This window comes from Enoplosus armatus, chromosome 14 (assembly GCF_043641665.1).
Source record: "Enoplosus armatus isolate fEnoArm2 chromosome 14, fEnoArm2.hap1, whole genome shotgun sequence".
Classification (NCBI taxonomy): Eukaryota; Metazoa; Chordata; class Actinopteri; order Centrarchiformes; family Enoplosidae; genus Enoplosus; species Enoplosus armatus.
The window spans coordinates 1,332,168-1,347,500 of NC_092193.1; the positions used below are offsets into that span (position 1 = coordinate 1,332,168).

Consider the following 15,333-nt stretch of genomic DNA (forward strand, 5'->3'; position numbering starts at 1 on the left):
AAGTGGAATCACTTTTTATATTTTAACTTTGACAAAAACTTAGTCTTGAAGAAGGAATACGAGGTCACACGATTTGTTCAATTTGTGTTTCTATGACATACGACCTAAAACATAAAATCAATAAAAATGCATGAATTTACATGACACCCAATCATTTATAAAACTATTAAAATTAAGGGATGCTGTGATCCTTGAGTGCTAAAGGACACCTTCAGAGTACCAGACACCTTTCTGGACATGTGATTGGACGATACAGACAGTGATCAGAGTGGTTTTTTGTGGTTTTTGTCTGAAATTAAAAGTAAAACTTGATGCATGTGTTCGACTGTTTCTTCAGTGGTTTTCATGTCAGATCAGCGTATTTTGGGCCCCTGGCGCCTTTAAAGGTTGCAAGATTCTCAAATTAAGAACATTAAGAAAATAATCTAAGAATAAGTCTGATGATATTCTATAATTTCTACTAATATATCTACTAACAAGTGTGTGTGAATCACAGCCCGATATATCTTATTATTATTATTATTATTATTATTAATAAAAACACATCAATGAGCCACACTGTTGTTTCCTTCATCACCATGAACACACACACTGCAGTTTATCTGGACTCACACACGTCCTGCTGCCCCAAACACTCACTAGAGCTCCACATGTGGATTCATCCGCCACTGAAAATAGTCCCCAACAGATGCACTATTTCCTGCTGTTAGTTTGATAAAAACTACAGCCAGCAGCTGTTGGAGGAAATTTCAGTTAAACATGAAACCATATATTTGTGAGGTCTTCAGTAGGAACCAATGGGCTGAGAGCTGAGAGCCACAGACAGGAAGTGAAACAGTCTTGAGAGGCGGACTGACATGTTGTTGGTTTGTTGACAAAAAGCATAATATAGAATAACACCAGACTCATGCTCTATAAATCTATTTTTTTTTATATAACACATACAACATGTCCCATGAACCTTTTGTACATCATGACCCCCACATGGAGCCGAGACCTTGAGCCTGACAAACTGCATCACACCAAGAAAGAGCAGCTAATTCAAGAATGGATCAATCAGCTTTTATTGTCACAGAGTTCAAACTGCGCAGTCGCACATCTCCTTTAAATGCCAAATAAAGTTTATCCAGCTACATAAATGTTGCTACAGTAAATCTGGACTTTTACATTGAGCAACACAAACCCAAAGTAGCAGATAAAGAAAGTGGAACAGCTAGCAGCTAAAGAGACAAATATTTTTCTCCTGAGTGGGTGGAGACCAAACCAGAGCAAGAAGGAGAGTAAATATTAGACTTCAGGTGGACACAAACACAACTCCAATGGGATGATCGTGACGCTCCGAGTCTGCTGGATGTGTAACTAAACAACTGTCTGCTAACACGTTAGCCTTAACAAAAAGATAAGCTGATGGTACATGAGGCCTGTTTCTGTCATTTTGTTTTGGAGCCTTTCTGCCCCTGCTTAGTGTAGTTAGTGAAGTACACCTAAGTGGTACTAAAACATGCAAAATCACAGGTATGGTACTTTAATTAAGTCTTCACTTTTTCTAGCACAAACTCTGAGGCGACTCAAACTCCCAGCTGTCTTTGTTTCAGCCGTGGTCACTCTGGCTGACTCTCTCCTATTTCTCTTTGGGCGCCATGTCATCACCACCTGACACGTTTCCTTCTTCGTCCTCGTCATCGATCATCCCCTTCAGGTAGGAGCGCTTGAACTCCTGGAACTCCATCTCCTCCTCCATCTCACTACAGACAGACAGCAGCAGTGTTAGAGAAGAGCATTTACAGCTGCTGGCAGAGGCATCATACTTGGATCTATCACATGTAGGAGAATACAGAGGGGGGTTCTTCCAACACTGGGTTTGGAAGAATTCAGCAACTACAGCGCTGTGTTATGTTCACACATTTAACGAACAAGCGTTCTGAATTCACTACAGCTCTGATTTCCCCCTCTGACTGGCAACAGCAGTCAAATACATTTTTCCCAAAGATGGTTTCTGTCATTTTAGGTACTTTAAGCTGAGCACAGGTCTACTGATCCAGAACAACTGAAAACATGTGTGGGTGTCAACTTGTAGTATCTTTTCCTTTTAACTATCTGAACTTCCATTTTTTCAGTTTTACTGGGTAAATAAAGAAAAAGGGGCATGAAGAAACAGAAAAGCAAAAACCAGAGGAAAGCTGATATTACTGATGAAGACATGGGCTTATAAACAGGAGCTAAGAGAAGAATGAGGGCCTGAAAAAGAGCTGATGAAGTGACAAAAGATCCTGGAACATGATCTTCTCCCTAGAGGAACTGAGCAAAAGCGACAAAAGTGTCACAATAAACACAAGAATGCACAACGAGTAGACCTGCTGCCTGAGTCATTCACAACTTCAAGGGACTGAAGCTTCTGTGAGAGTCAAAAAAAAAATCTAATTATCTTATTTATTTATTTTTTGCAGGGAAAACCATCTCACCTCTCCTTCACTGTTGGCAGCAATAAAGAAAAAGAGAAAAAGAGGAAAAGAGGAAAAGCCAGAAGGTTTTGATTCAGTTTGACTGCTGGTGGACTTTCTTTCACCTGACTATGAAAATGTGGACATAACAAATCATGTATAAACACTTTAATATACGAGAATAAATGCATCCATTATATAGTTATTTTTGAGTAAATAATGCCGTTCAGTACATGTAGATGCTTTTGGGAAAGCCATGTAATCAACAAAGAACCAATGCTTTGCTACAGATGTATACAGCTGCAATAAGACACACACAGTGAAATGTTAAGCCTTCTTACCTGCATCAGGTTTAGGATGCATCAGTTTGAAGGGAACTTCCAGGCCGACCTCACTGCAACACAAACCAAAACGTCTCACTGCAACTGTGTTAGTAAATGAATACACATGACATGATGCAACAATCATGTCAACACAGTGTGTCCAACTAAGAGTTTATTGCTAAATATGTGCTATCCTGACCAAAAAAAGATTAAAAGCTTTGAAATAATAATATCTTACTGTCTTATTCTTAAACATCATCTGAGAAGTAGAGGAAGCTTCAGACACTGAAAAACGTCAATGCTAAACAAGTCCATGATTTTAACTCAAGATTACTCAGACTTGTGGTAGCCATGTTTGTTTTCTATCCAGACACCTCTGACTACATGCGGACCTACAGTCGCTCATTTTGTACTGACTACTATTGATGAAAACAAGTAGACATGAACCCACCTTGATCCCATCATCCTGTGAGCGTGGCAGAGACAAGGATCAAAATTGGATCAAATAGAAAAAAACAAAATGACGTTGAAGGGAGATGATTGACAGGGAGAGGTCAACCCAAAATAAGGAAGGTTAACAGCGTAGCAGCTGAGCAGGCAGTGCACAGCGGCTTTTTACAGCTCTGTCTCCGAACGCGATGCTGTGAGCGCTGAGAGCGAACCCCAACAGTAACGTCGTGGGCGTACAGACAAACGATGAGGGGAGCTGCAGATTCAGCTGATAATTCTCTGTAAGTTCGGCACTACCACAGACACCTTTCTCACTGTCACTTTATCTTAAAAACTATGACCAACATTTCTTATATTACTGCAGGCAGCAGACGCTGGATACGTCATAGCAGAGTCTCTGCTGGGAAGCACACACACACACACACACACACACACACTGACACACACTGACACACACGCAGGCTACTGACCCTCCAACGATGAGCTTCACCATGATTTTGTATGAAACCAATATCCCCATGACTTCCTTCAGTACACCCTCCTTGACACTGAGAGAGAAGAAAAAGATGGTTTAAATTACCCAGCGTAATGAAGACAGTTACTAGAGACCGGATCCATCCATCATACTTAAAGAGGCTGGCTGTGTCTCTGATTGTTTGCTCACATTGTAGATGATGCCAGGTTGGTGTCTTCGTGCTTCAGTTTGCCGTCCAGAGCGATGCCCCGCCTCTCCCTGTTGTTGGCCAGCAGAGGCAGCAACGTGTAGACTTTCTGCAGGGTCGCTCCAGGAGACACCGAATCCCTGAGACATGAAGACACAGACACATATCAAAGTTCAGTAGAATACTCCATCATTGTATTATTGGGCCTCTAAATGTCCTCCTGGCTCACTATCAGGTTTTTTACATTTTAGGCCGACAGTGAGCTGCGAGGAAGGTCAAATCATCTGATCTGATCTTCACTGTCACCCTGAAATTGATTTCATGCTTTTTTAAAGGGCCCACACAAAAAAAAGACTATATATCTGAATGTAGAGTAATAGTCTTTTATTACCCTACAAGAAAAACTACTTTTCCAGCTCCAACTGACAGTCTGGGTAATAATTCTGTTTTTGGTGTTGCCTGGAGGTTTGTTTCCAACCTGTCTGGTCGTCTACATACAAAAACTAAGAATACTGTATGTATTGTTGATGATTTAAAAATGTTCTTATTTGTTGTTATAGTTGTCTCTAATGTCACCAGCTGCACCAAGACATTCACCAGAGCTTTGCCGTCATCGGAATATGGTCACATGTTGGTGACATCACAGAAAAGATGATTATTCACTGATCTGAATAGATTGGACCCTCAATCATGTTTACATTCGATTTGGGGTACAAGGCATCTTCATCATCATCATCATCATCACTAACTGTATACTTGACAATATTTAATTTCATGACTGAAATGTGCACAAGGAGCTCAGTTTTTCTTTTCCTTGAGGACATTTACAGGTGATCTGTAAAATACGCTGTGCATTACCCCGGTTCCACGATGTCCACAGATTTGGCGTAGCTGTCATTGGAGTACAACACCACCGTGGCAACCTGATCCACTGAGGAGGACGAGAGGAGACGTGAAGAAACATGACATACAGGCTACATTTGTTTTGACATGCAACAAAAGGTCAAACATTTACTGTATTTGCTGCTCAGGCTTCATGCAAATATAACTCCTATACATCTCCATACTACAGTGTGTGCATGTTTGCTTCCTCTTACAATGAAAATACTATGAGCAGGAAGTATCATGTTTACCAGAGACGATGATGTTCTTGATGGTTTTGCTGGAGCTGTTTGTGACGCTGACGTGCACTTGGATGGACTCACCGTGGTAGTACATCTGGAAACAGGACCCACGGTCAGAGAGAGTGAACAACTATCAACATATTACCTTGTGTGGATGGGTTATTGTCCCCTTTGTTTTACAAACATCTAGTTAATGAGCTGATCAAAGTCTGCAGACAGAGAAATAATTCAAGAATAAATCATAAAAACCCTCGTGTTCAGCGTTATAAAACAGTGTTTACCAAAGGATAGAAAAGGCAGCACTTCTCATGATAATAATGGATCACAACACTGTGGTGTTCTATCAGACCACTAGGTTTCATTTTCTGTGAGATGGAGGTGTGACGAGTGATATGAGAACAATGTGCACCAGCCAAGAAGAATTTGATCCACTGAGATTTTAGACTTTAGACTTTCCTGACTGATGGCTGGCGAACATCTTTAGCGTGACGTGCACCGACAGAGAAATATCCACTACATCGTGTTTTCAGTGTTTGTGAAGCTAAAGATGAAAGTGAAGCAACACACCTCTTTGTCCAGACTGGCCTTGACGTGCAGCGGTTTATCTGACATGACAAAGTCCCTGGTGGTTTCAACAGAGGGCGCCACTCCCTCGCTCTCGCTCTCTGGAGCGTATTGGACCTTCCTGAGCATCAGTTTCACTGTGCTCCTGTTGGACAAAGCAGAGAAAATGTAGCGTCTGGGTGAGACCTATGTTCTTACACTGACTCGTGCTGTGAATAACTGGACCTGGAAAGGCCTTGCAGATTTTTTCTTTAATAAAAACGTAGGTGCTGCACACCTCCAGCTGTGTGACTTCCACATCCTTGCAGTCAGGACAGATTAGCTGGGACTCACCGTTTGCGTATTTTACCATCCTGGCTCTCAGCGCTGAAAGCTTTGATCTCAAACTCCACAGCACATTGCTACAGAAGAGGAGAGAGGAGGCATCAGCATTCTGAGATGTGTTCACTGCATCAGTACCGCTTTGATTCCTCAGTCAGGATCTTACCTTGCCGACGTCATGCTGTGCCGGCTGGAGAGCCACTGAGCAAGGCAGGTTGTCAGGAAACTGAGGAGACAAAAACAGTGTCAGTCAGTCAGTCAATAAATCAGTCAAACAGCCTTGACTTGCATTGTGCTTTTTGTGCAAACACATGCAATGGAATGCACTTTACCTTAAATGAAGCAATAAATTCATTAACTGAGAAAATCAGTTTTAAGCTCCATCCAGCCTGGATTTATGTATGTAGAGGATTTTAACGTCACCTGTTCTGGTCAGTGATTTTAATCCGTATGTGGGTCGTGTTTCACTGATCTGATCTAACATGTGAACAACAACATATAATAGAGGCTTATTTGGGAACCAATACGACAGTCACATCTCACCTCAAAGAAGAACGGGTAGGCGTTGTCTCCTAGCTTGCGCAGCAGTTTGGCCTGGGTCCTGGTGTGGACTCCCTTGTCACGGTCCTGCAGAGGTGGGTACACCTGGCGGGTTGACAGGTACAGCTCCCTGCGGAAGGCGATTCCCATCACATCCATGTCATCTCTGCCGTACCGAAAGGTGCAAGACAGGGTGACGAACACTGGAGGGCAGAGCAGAGACACTGTCGCGTCAGGTTTCAGGGAACTCAGCATGAAGTGGAAACACTTCAGTCTAGTTTTGAAGTATATTTTTAGTCATTTGTTTTTGTGCTGTTTGTGTTTTGTATAATTTCACATGTATGTGTTATTTCACTGTATCTTTGTTTTATTTTGACAAAAGTGACACGCGATGTAAATTTGATTAGTTTAGGCTACAAACATGACGTGGCCGACTATTCAGTGAGTGATCTCTACGTATGTGCGTCTGTAAAAAATAATATCAGTGAACTGAAGTACACAGCCAACGTAATAACAAAAGTGTGAATGTGTCCTCTAAGATAAGATGTAGCAACAGTATACTGAAGTAGGATTTCTATTTGAACTTTTTCAAACCAACTGACACACCAGTAAGACGTCAGTACAAAGTTCAAATTTTAAATTCTAGTGGAGATCAAAGTTTTCAAAGGTTTGGGGGGCCGTGTCTAAAATGAACAACACATGAAGATGATTTTAATGAGATGGAACAGCGCAGCCATATGAAACATGGAGTCTTGGGTTTGAATATTTCACATCATATTGCTTCGATGAAGAGCTGCAACATGATGATACAGAAAACATATGTAATACTGTAAGCTACTTCAGGGAAAACTAAACTTAATGTTCAGAGATGGAGAATAAAAGGCTTGTGGAGCTGGACTGACAGACCGTCAGTAGAAAACAGCGTCGTGGGCAGAAGTGATCAGGTGTGAGGATGGAAAACAGTCCTGTCTCCTGAGCAGATCTACATCCTGTAACACTGCTGGGTGATGAGAATGATTAGTGTGTTTGGGTACTGACCTTTCCTCCCCTGCAGAGCCTCAGGATCAATGATGATGACGCCATCTAGTGGTAAAAACAGGTCAAAGCTCTTTATGTGATATAAATGGAACTGTAGTTCTAAACCGAGTTCAGCCCTTTTAGTAACCAGGATGATGATGATGATGATGATGATGATGATGTGTCCTTCAACTACTGAAGGACACAAATCTCTGAGTCGTTCTGAAATTTAAGACAACTTCATATGATGCTACACATTAGAAATGTATTTAGGAGCCATGGATGAGATTGTCAGTTTCTTATTTGAGTGCGATGAGTTCAATTTCTCTTTCATTATTCAATCAATTTGAGTCATCAGCCAGGAGGAGTCCAACGTTAACTTTTCAATTTCAACAAATAATAATAATAACATTACACAAAAAACATTCACTTCTAGATCAGCACCATCATGTGAGGTTCCTCCTGCAGTAAATTAAAGCTTTTATGTTTATTGATAAGATACTGGATAGATATCAACATTTCAAAAACCAGTGTTCAGTCCAACGGTCAGACAAAGCTGTTAGTCTGACTAGAATATGCTTTGAATATGAACAAAAATATGAATAACGATAAACAATATGAGCAATGTTTGAGCAAAGAGACACTGCTGTGATTCCAGAAGCTGCATATTTTCTACCAACCAATTATTTTACCAAATAACACATTTTGGTGCCTCACTGGGAGCTGACTCCCCCCAGAATATGTTTCTGGCTAAAGGTTGACACCCTCAATCATCAGATCTGCACTGAATAAAAAGAGTTCTTTCGAACTCCCCCATGATGGATTTCTGTCTCACTGAAAGGAAATCAGGTGAAACCAGGAGGTGGTCGACGCCGACCGGCCCACACTGAATATAAATACTAAAGCAGTATTAGTTTATTAGTTTGATGCATCAGGAAGCAGATAAACGGCTCTGACTCCACATATAATCTAGTTTACTGTCCCAGTGGTGGACGTTTGTTGATGTCTTTCAGTTGGCAAACTCACCCACTGGGTCCACAGAGTCAACACGGTCGATGAAGTCTCTTTTCCCCATGTAGACTCCAACCTGAAGCAGGAGAACAGATGCTTTGAAAATCTGCCACTGATGACATTTGCATCATGACCTCTGACAGCCGACAGCACTTCATTTTGGTTCGTGTAAAAACATGGATTGGTATTCAAAATGTTTTTATCAAGTGAGCAGCGATTATTTCTAATGCTCTGATGTGCAGCAGAATCAGCAGCTCTCTGACGATTTCTCTACATTTATTGCTTCTGTTGTATCAGTAGAAGCATATTCTGATCTCTCGTCGCCACCAGAGGAGCCTGTTTACTGGCCTGACATCGCCAGACCACTTCATTTCATTTTTGACTCATCAACAGGTGCAGACCTAAACGTCTCCGGACAATTAGATAGACCTACAACCAATCAGAGCCTCCTCTTTTAGAGGAAACACACCGTCCAGCTTGTTTAATATGGACGCGTTCAACATCAGCGGCAGCCATCTTGGTAATAGTAATAATAATAATAACTTTATACCTACATATTTGACTATACTTGATTAGAAAACAGGCGAGCAGGACAAGGATTTGTTTTAGTCTCAGCACTCTGCTGCGGTTGTCTTTGGTCCATTAAACGTTGAAGGTTAGACATCTGGTTATTAAACACCAACACACTGTTGAGCTGTCAATCACACACGTGGCTCAGCGGAGCTCACGCTGTGGCGACTTTGTGTCGACCTCCTGAGGATCAGTCGGGCGAGCAGCTGAACGGCTTTACAGAGCTAAAAGCAGTGAGGCGGAAAATTTGACTACATTTACTGATCCGCTGTATCTGATGTCATTATCTCCCTCACTGTTCAACAAATGTGAGAAACAACCATTTAAAAAGCAATGTTTGGGAGAACTGGTAGGTAATCGCAGGTTGGTCATCAGGGGTTACAAGTCAGGGGTCTGGTGCAAAAAGCAACTCAGTTTAAAGTCCCAGCTTCCCTCTTCAGCGCCTGCGACTCCTTTTGTTTTGCGAAGCATTTTGTTTCATTTTTACCCCACAACACTTTATCCATAGTCATTATCCATTATACTCTACATACATCCACATCCTCACACCACAGTGCCCCCCCCCCAATCACACATACATATTTATTACTTTTTATTCTTTTATTTTTCAAACTCTTTTTACTGCACAAACTGAAGGAACTGGTGGGATTACATGTCACTGTGATTGTACCTTATATGACTACATGTGACAAATAAACTTGATTGATTGATGAACACGACTGATGTCTCTGACTAACACACCTCACAACCAAATGTGCCTTTATCTTCTTCTTATAATAAATCATTTGTTGGCATCTTGTGTCTGTTCCCGGTTCACTTTTTTATTTAAAAGAAAAACCTGCACAAATCAAACTAAAGTCATGCGCTTTAGTTTAATTTGTGCAGATTGTCCTCATATTTTGAGCTCATTTCATGAACAGTCATGAGTCAGTGTTGGTCTGCAGACACCTGCAGTTCAGTTAGTGTGATTTCATCCGAGATGTTCCACTCACCGATTTGTCCTTGCAAACCTTCTTGAAAACAACATTTTTTGGACTCATGTTGGTGCAGATGGAGGGCAGCGAGTCAGCTGTGCCTGAGAGACACAAAAACATCTTGAAACTTTCAAACGATCATCAAAACCTTTTCTCTCAGACTGAACAATGAAAACTACATATTCCAGTATTTCCTTCCAGCACGATGCCAGAATTAATTATGGTCATAAAGTACATATGTTCAACAAGAACTAGCACAGTTTGCCTGTGATTCATTTTCAGTCCGATCCAGACTTTAAGGAGCCTTTAAGTAAGACTTTAAGTGTTTTACTTATTTTTTCTTTATTCGGCCTCTTCTCAGGACTGTGTGGCGTCTGACCAGCCAGAATAACAGAAAACACCTGTGTGGTGTGCAGGACCTTCAGTTTTACGACAGGCCTGAGAGAAGATCACCATCACATTACAGTCACAGCTCAATTGTACAATGTGGAACTAAACTGAGTTGTATTCATCGCTTTTGTTTGTCTAAATTGCAGATACAGTGCATTATTTTGCATTTTCATACAAAATAACATGTTAATATTGTTCTTGTGTCGTACAAAAAGAGCAAGAAGAAATGTAACTTCTGCACCTGCACAGAAATACAGTAGCAACTTAAGAAACGGGTTAAAATCGCTTTCATCATGCAGCAAACACTTCTCAGACATCTGAGTCTCTATTGTTCCCAGAAACAGCCGGAGGTGATGGGGACACATGAGAGGCACAGACCGTAGTCATCAACTCCAGGACTTAGTCTACTTTGTTCAAAATGGAGCCACTTCCATATTTACACTCACCAGGCTCATTCCCAGCAGGCGAACACTGAAATGTTACTGTAACGTTAGAAAGAAACGTTAAATGCCTAAAGTGAACAGGCGTTCAAATGAAACCCGACTGTTTGTGTCTGAAAGCAGCTAATTGAACTAGTTCACAGGCTGGTTTGGGCCTGTTAGCTAGATAATTAAACTAGTCCCATCTGTAACCGCAACACTCCGCAACACCCCGCACGTTACCCTGTGATTTGGTTACGTAACGCTTCCACGTCTGGCGGCGGGATTCGTGATCGTACAGATGTCTGTAGTTCGGCCCGTAATGAGCGAAACCACGACAAGTAGACTAGTAGACTCGGGTATCTTAGGAACTGGACACCTGAAAGATGATATGAAAACACATTTTAAAGTGTAACTCGTAGCTGGATAACCGTTAACGATAACGATTGACGTTTGGTTTACGTGACCGACCCCCGGGGTAGCTAACGCTAGCTTAACGTGCGGAGTGCTGATTCTCAGATGGGGGCTACAGACGTTAGCTTGATAGCGAGAATTTGTTTAGCTAGAGCTTAAACAAAGTTTATCCCGGTAATACTTTAAGGTTTTCAGCTCTGTACCTGTGACTCCGGACCTCAAAGCATCATCACCAACATCTCTTTCCTAAAAACAGAGTCGTTGGACATCCTAACGTTAAATAACCGCAACTGTCAACCGTTTTCACTGGAACTATTTTCTATTAAAGAAATAGTCCTTATAAAAACTAAGCGTGTTCTGTGGATTATCCAGGGGGCGCTGTTTCTGGAAATAGATGCTGCCAGTTTATTTTTAAAATGTCATTTTTCATTTCTGTGAGCACCAGAAACAGAACTGTCTTCTTTTGTACGGCGGTGGTGCGGAGGCAGACCTCAGAATATATCAACGCCTGTGCATTAGTGGTCCCGGGTGGTGCTTTGTCGCCCTCTGGTGGCGTAAGGATAAACTGCACCAATGAATTGTGACTTAATACAGGGAATGCATTGACTTCAATCGACTATCCATTTAAAAAAGAAAGAAAAAGGAAGAATACAAGTTGGATTATTATCTATAATTCCAAAGCTGTGTATATATTCTTAAAATTCCAGCCCAACCCCAGAAGTACCATAGTACTGAGTGAGCACACAAACAACTACTTCATCATTTAAACAGAAACTGACCATTTTCACAAAGGCTCTGTTCATCTCAGGCTGTTGGATTGCATTACATTGTATTTTTGGTCACTCTGTATATACATAAATGATTTCTCCTTGCTGAGTTAATTGATATGAGATGAGTGAGAGATTTGAACAGACTTAACTCTGTTGAGCCTCTTAATCCTTTTAAAACCTTCTCAGTTGTGTTTCACCTCTCTTCACTGAAAACCACACAACCTAACATCATAAAATCTCTCTGGATTTCCTTTGATCGTTTTGGAATCAGCCAAATAATCAGAGACATGTTTTGTTTTTTTTGTTTTTTTTTACAGAAAATCTGTAAAACTCACATCCAATTTATATGTTCAAGACTTCAAAACAAGCAATACTGGTTCTCACAAGTGTTGTAAACAAAAGCTGTTAAAATAACAGCTATATACTTGTGTCATACTCCCATCTGTGCCTATCTGCATATAAATATTTGTTGACAGCACTGATGTATATTTATCTTTTATTTTTCTGTCTTTGCGGCAAAAATACACATCAAGTATTTCCTAGTCGAATTAAGTCAAGTACATTTTATTTATATCACCCAACGTATAACATCATCTGTCCTTAGAACCTCGATTTGAATAAGGAAGTCCTCTATTTTTGAATGTTTCTGTTTGTTATTGAGTCCTAGAAATCATATTTTCTTAAAACAAACAGACAAAAGGACTAGAAATATGTCAAATATGTCACAGTGGAGATGTTTCCTGCAGCATTAATCAGAAAGACTCACCTGTGTTGCAGAAGTGGAGGGTGTGTAGTTGGATCAGAGGGGGAGACGAGTGTCTGTCAGAGAAGCTCTATATGTAAACACCTGCTGTCCGTCACGGCCTCTCTCAGACCCGTCAGCCAATCGGGTGACCCAGCTGTGAACTTTGACCAACCCTCACTACTCAGGGCATCCTCCTCATCCTCCTCCTCCTCCTCCTCCTCCTCCTCCACAACCACAACATCCAGACAGATGCAGACTTCCTGTGAATGAGCCGACTGAGAGGATTGAAGCTGGTTCCCCCTCAGTCAGCACAACAGGGCCAGATTAGAGAGAGAGGGAGAGACATAGAGAGACATAGAGAGACAGAGGGAGAGATGGAAATAGTACAATAAGGACAACATACAACTGCACTAACATTATGTATAAAAACAGTATAGAAACTGATGATCCCCCCAACAAAAGAGGTAAACAAGTTTGCCCGCCCTCTACAAATGGAGAAAACACAGAAGCTCCTACATGTGTATTTCTAACATAAGCAACAAACACCTCATTACGGTTCAACAGCAGCACAAAGTGCAGCCTCCAAAATGATGAGTTGAATCAAAGCGTCTCTGAAACAGTTCAACGAAAACTGAACATTATAACCTTCCTAACCAAACGGGACATCAACCACCGCCTTAAAAAAGCCCCTGCAGTCCAGGTCCATTTAACACCTTTAGCACTGTCTTCATCGACTGTCAGGAACACAAAATAAAAGAAAAATGTACAAATAATTACTCAAATGACTAGCATAGAACAATTCATGGTTGTAACAAATATAGTTTTTTATGATTTATAAACATACATACAGCAGAAACATGTGAGAAAAGAAACTTCTTCTCAGTTTGTCTCCACATGAAATATAAATAAAGTTATTCTGCTGCTCTAACAGCCTCCACTCTTCTGGTTTCAGTCTTTCCACCAGATGTTTGATCTTTGTGATATCGAGAGAGAGTTTTCTTGGAGCAGCATGTAGTGGCCTTTAGAGGAACTCAGCTGAATAATATCTCCAGAAGCCTGCGGCCTGGTCCAACAGGAGCCTTAGATCTGACACAGCAAAGCAGAACATAAAGACCGAATGTTTTATTGTGTCATTTAACACCTTGTTTGTCACATAGTGTGATGAAAAGGACAATATGAATTATAACTACTGTTTATGCTGAATGGAAATCTGCAGAGTAACTTGGAGTAAATGTACATTAGTGATAAAGTACCACTGAAGACCTGCAGGGATACTGTTTAAAAGCATACATTATCTATATATAGATATGTACATTTCACATTTGGGTTTGCAGAAAATGAGTGAACAGGCAGAAAAAATGAAGATGTGTTCAGACTTTTGATGTCCAGCGTTGGTCCGGAGGCAGCCTGAAGGTTGAGCAGCAGGTCTGATCCGGTCTACAGTGTGTGAGGAGGTCTATAGATAGACAGAGTGATGCTGTGGAGCTCTAATCCACTGTTCTGCCTGTCAGCAGGTAACCAGACAGAGGTGGATTACAGCCCTGCAGCGCATTCATCATCATTATTACACAGGAGATTACAGCACACACACACACTGAACAACAAACGTGTGTGGTCTCTTGGGACACAGTTTTAACGCTTTAAGAAACTTTATGAAGCATTTGTGATGTATTCATTAAGACTCGTAATAGGGATGCAGGCACTTCCACCTTTAAAAAAACAACAAGTACCTCATTTATTATGTAATATAAACTTTATTCGGATAATAATAAACTCCAAACAGAATAACAATCATTGACAATCATCTGCAAACCCTTTCGTATTCCTCAGATTTAGATTTAAGATTTCACACCAAAAACTCAGAAGTCACACTTAAAAAAAAAAGAGCAAATATTTCAAAAGCACAGAAAAAGAAGTACACGGTGTGTTTACAGTACGTCTGATGCTGTGTGTGTTCTTGGAATCAAAAACCTATTTTCAGGGTTAAAACGTTGTTATATCAGTTTACATGAACCAGCATCACCAGTTTAAAGTCAGGGCCTTCAGGGAATGAATGTAAGCCTGTACAATGTCCCTGTGTGTGTGTGTGTGTGTGTGTGTGTTTAGACGTAAGCTCTGGCTGAATCTGGATCCGACTTGGCTGTCGCCGTGTAGATCTTCTGGGGAGGGTTTCCATAGTAACCGCTGTAAAACAAGAGAGACGAAGTCAGACTCCAGCTGTCAGAACAGTTCAGGAACTATCTGGAGATTTCAGCTGTAAATGTTTATGTTACTCCTTAAGGTTAACAGAATAATACATACACACATACAAATATTCAAGTTGCTGGTATACACACAGAAAGTATGTACAATACGTGCAGTATCAGAGTAGTATGAGTATTTAGGAGCCTATGAGCTCTGGTCTGAGTGAACCAGGATCTTTATACCTTTATTTAGGCTGTATGAAAATGTATTTCATTGAACAGTTAACACTGAATGTGACATCACTGTCAGCTGTCAGCACACACACCATCAGCTGAGGTCAGAGGTCACGTCAGCCTCCGGGTGAGCTGTAGCACTTACCCCGTCTTTCCTCCGGGTGACGCTCTGCGGCAGGCG

At 41.1% G+C, this 15,333-nt stretch overlaps 2 protein-coding genes across 2 annotated transcripts in view; both read right to left on the reverse strand.

Annotated features, from left to right (window-relative positions):
* Positions 1-1,621: 1,621 nt before the first annotated feature.
* saga (S-antigen; retina and pineal gland (arrestin) a) lies at positions 1,622-10,063 on the reverse strand. Its single transcript, XM_070918237.1, has 15 exons — positions 10,016-10,063; positions 8,469-8,529; positions 7,464-7,508; positions 6,429-6,628; positions 6,052-6,111; positions 5,898-5,965; positions 5,568-5,709; positions 5,010-5,094; positions 4,735-4,807; positions 3,879-4,016; positions 3,685-3,762; positions 3,216-3,230; positions 2,783-2,835; positions 2,463-2,472; positions 1,622-1,745 (listed from the first exon to the last, which is right to left on the reverse strand). The coding sequence occupies exons 1-15, from the start codon at positions 10,061-10,063 to the stop codon at positions 1,622-1,624; spliced, it is 1,200 nt and encodes a 399-aa protein (XP_070774338.1).
* A 4,774-nt stretch (positions 10,064-14,837) lies between these two features.
* The window catches only part of cldn15la (claudin 15-like a), a 6,710-nt gene continuing 6,214 nt past the window's right edge, over positions 14,838-15,333 (reverse strand). The window contains exons 4-5 of the mRNA XM_070919085.1: positions 15,298-15,333; positions 14,838-14,919 (exon numbers count right to left, since the gene is read on the reverse strand). The exon at positions 15,298-15,333 is cut by the window's right edge and continues 78 nt beyond it. Coding sequence (XP_070775186.1) covers positions 14,838-14,919; positions 15,298-15,333 — 118 coding nt within the window. The remainder of the gene's footprint in view (positions 14,920-15,297) is intronic.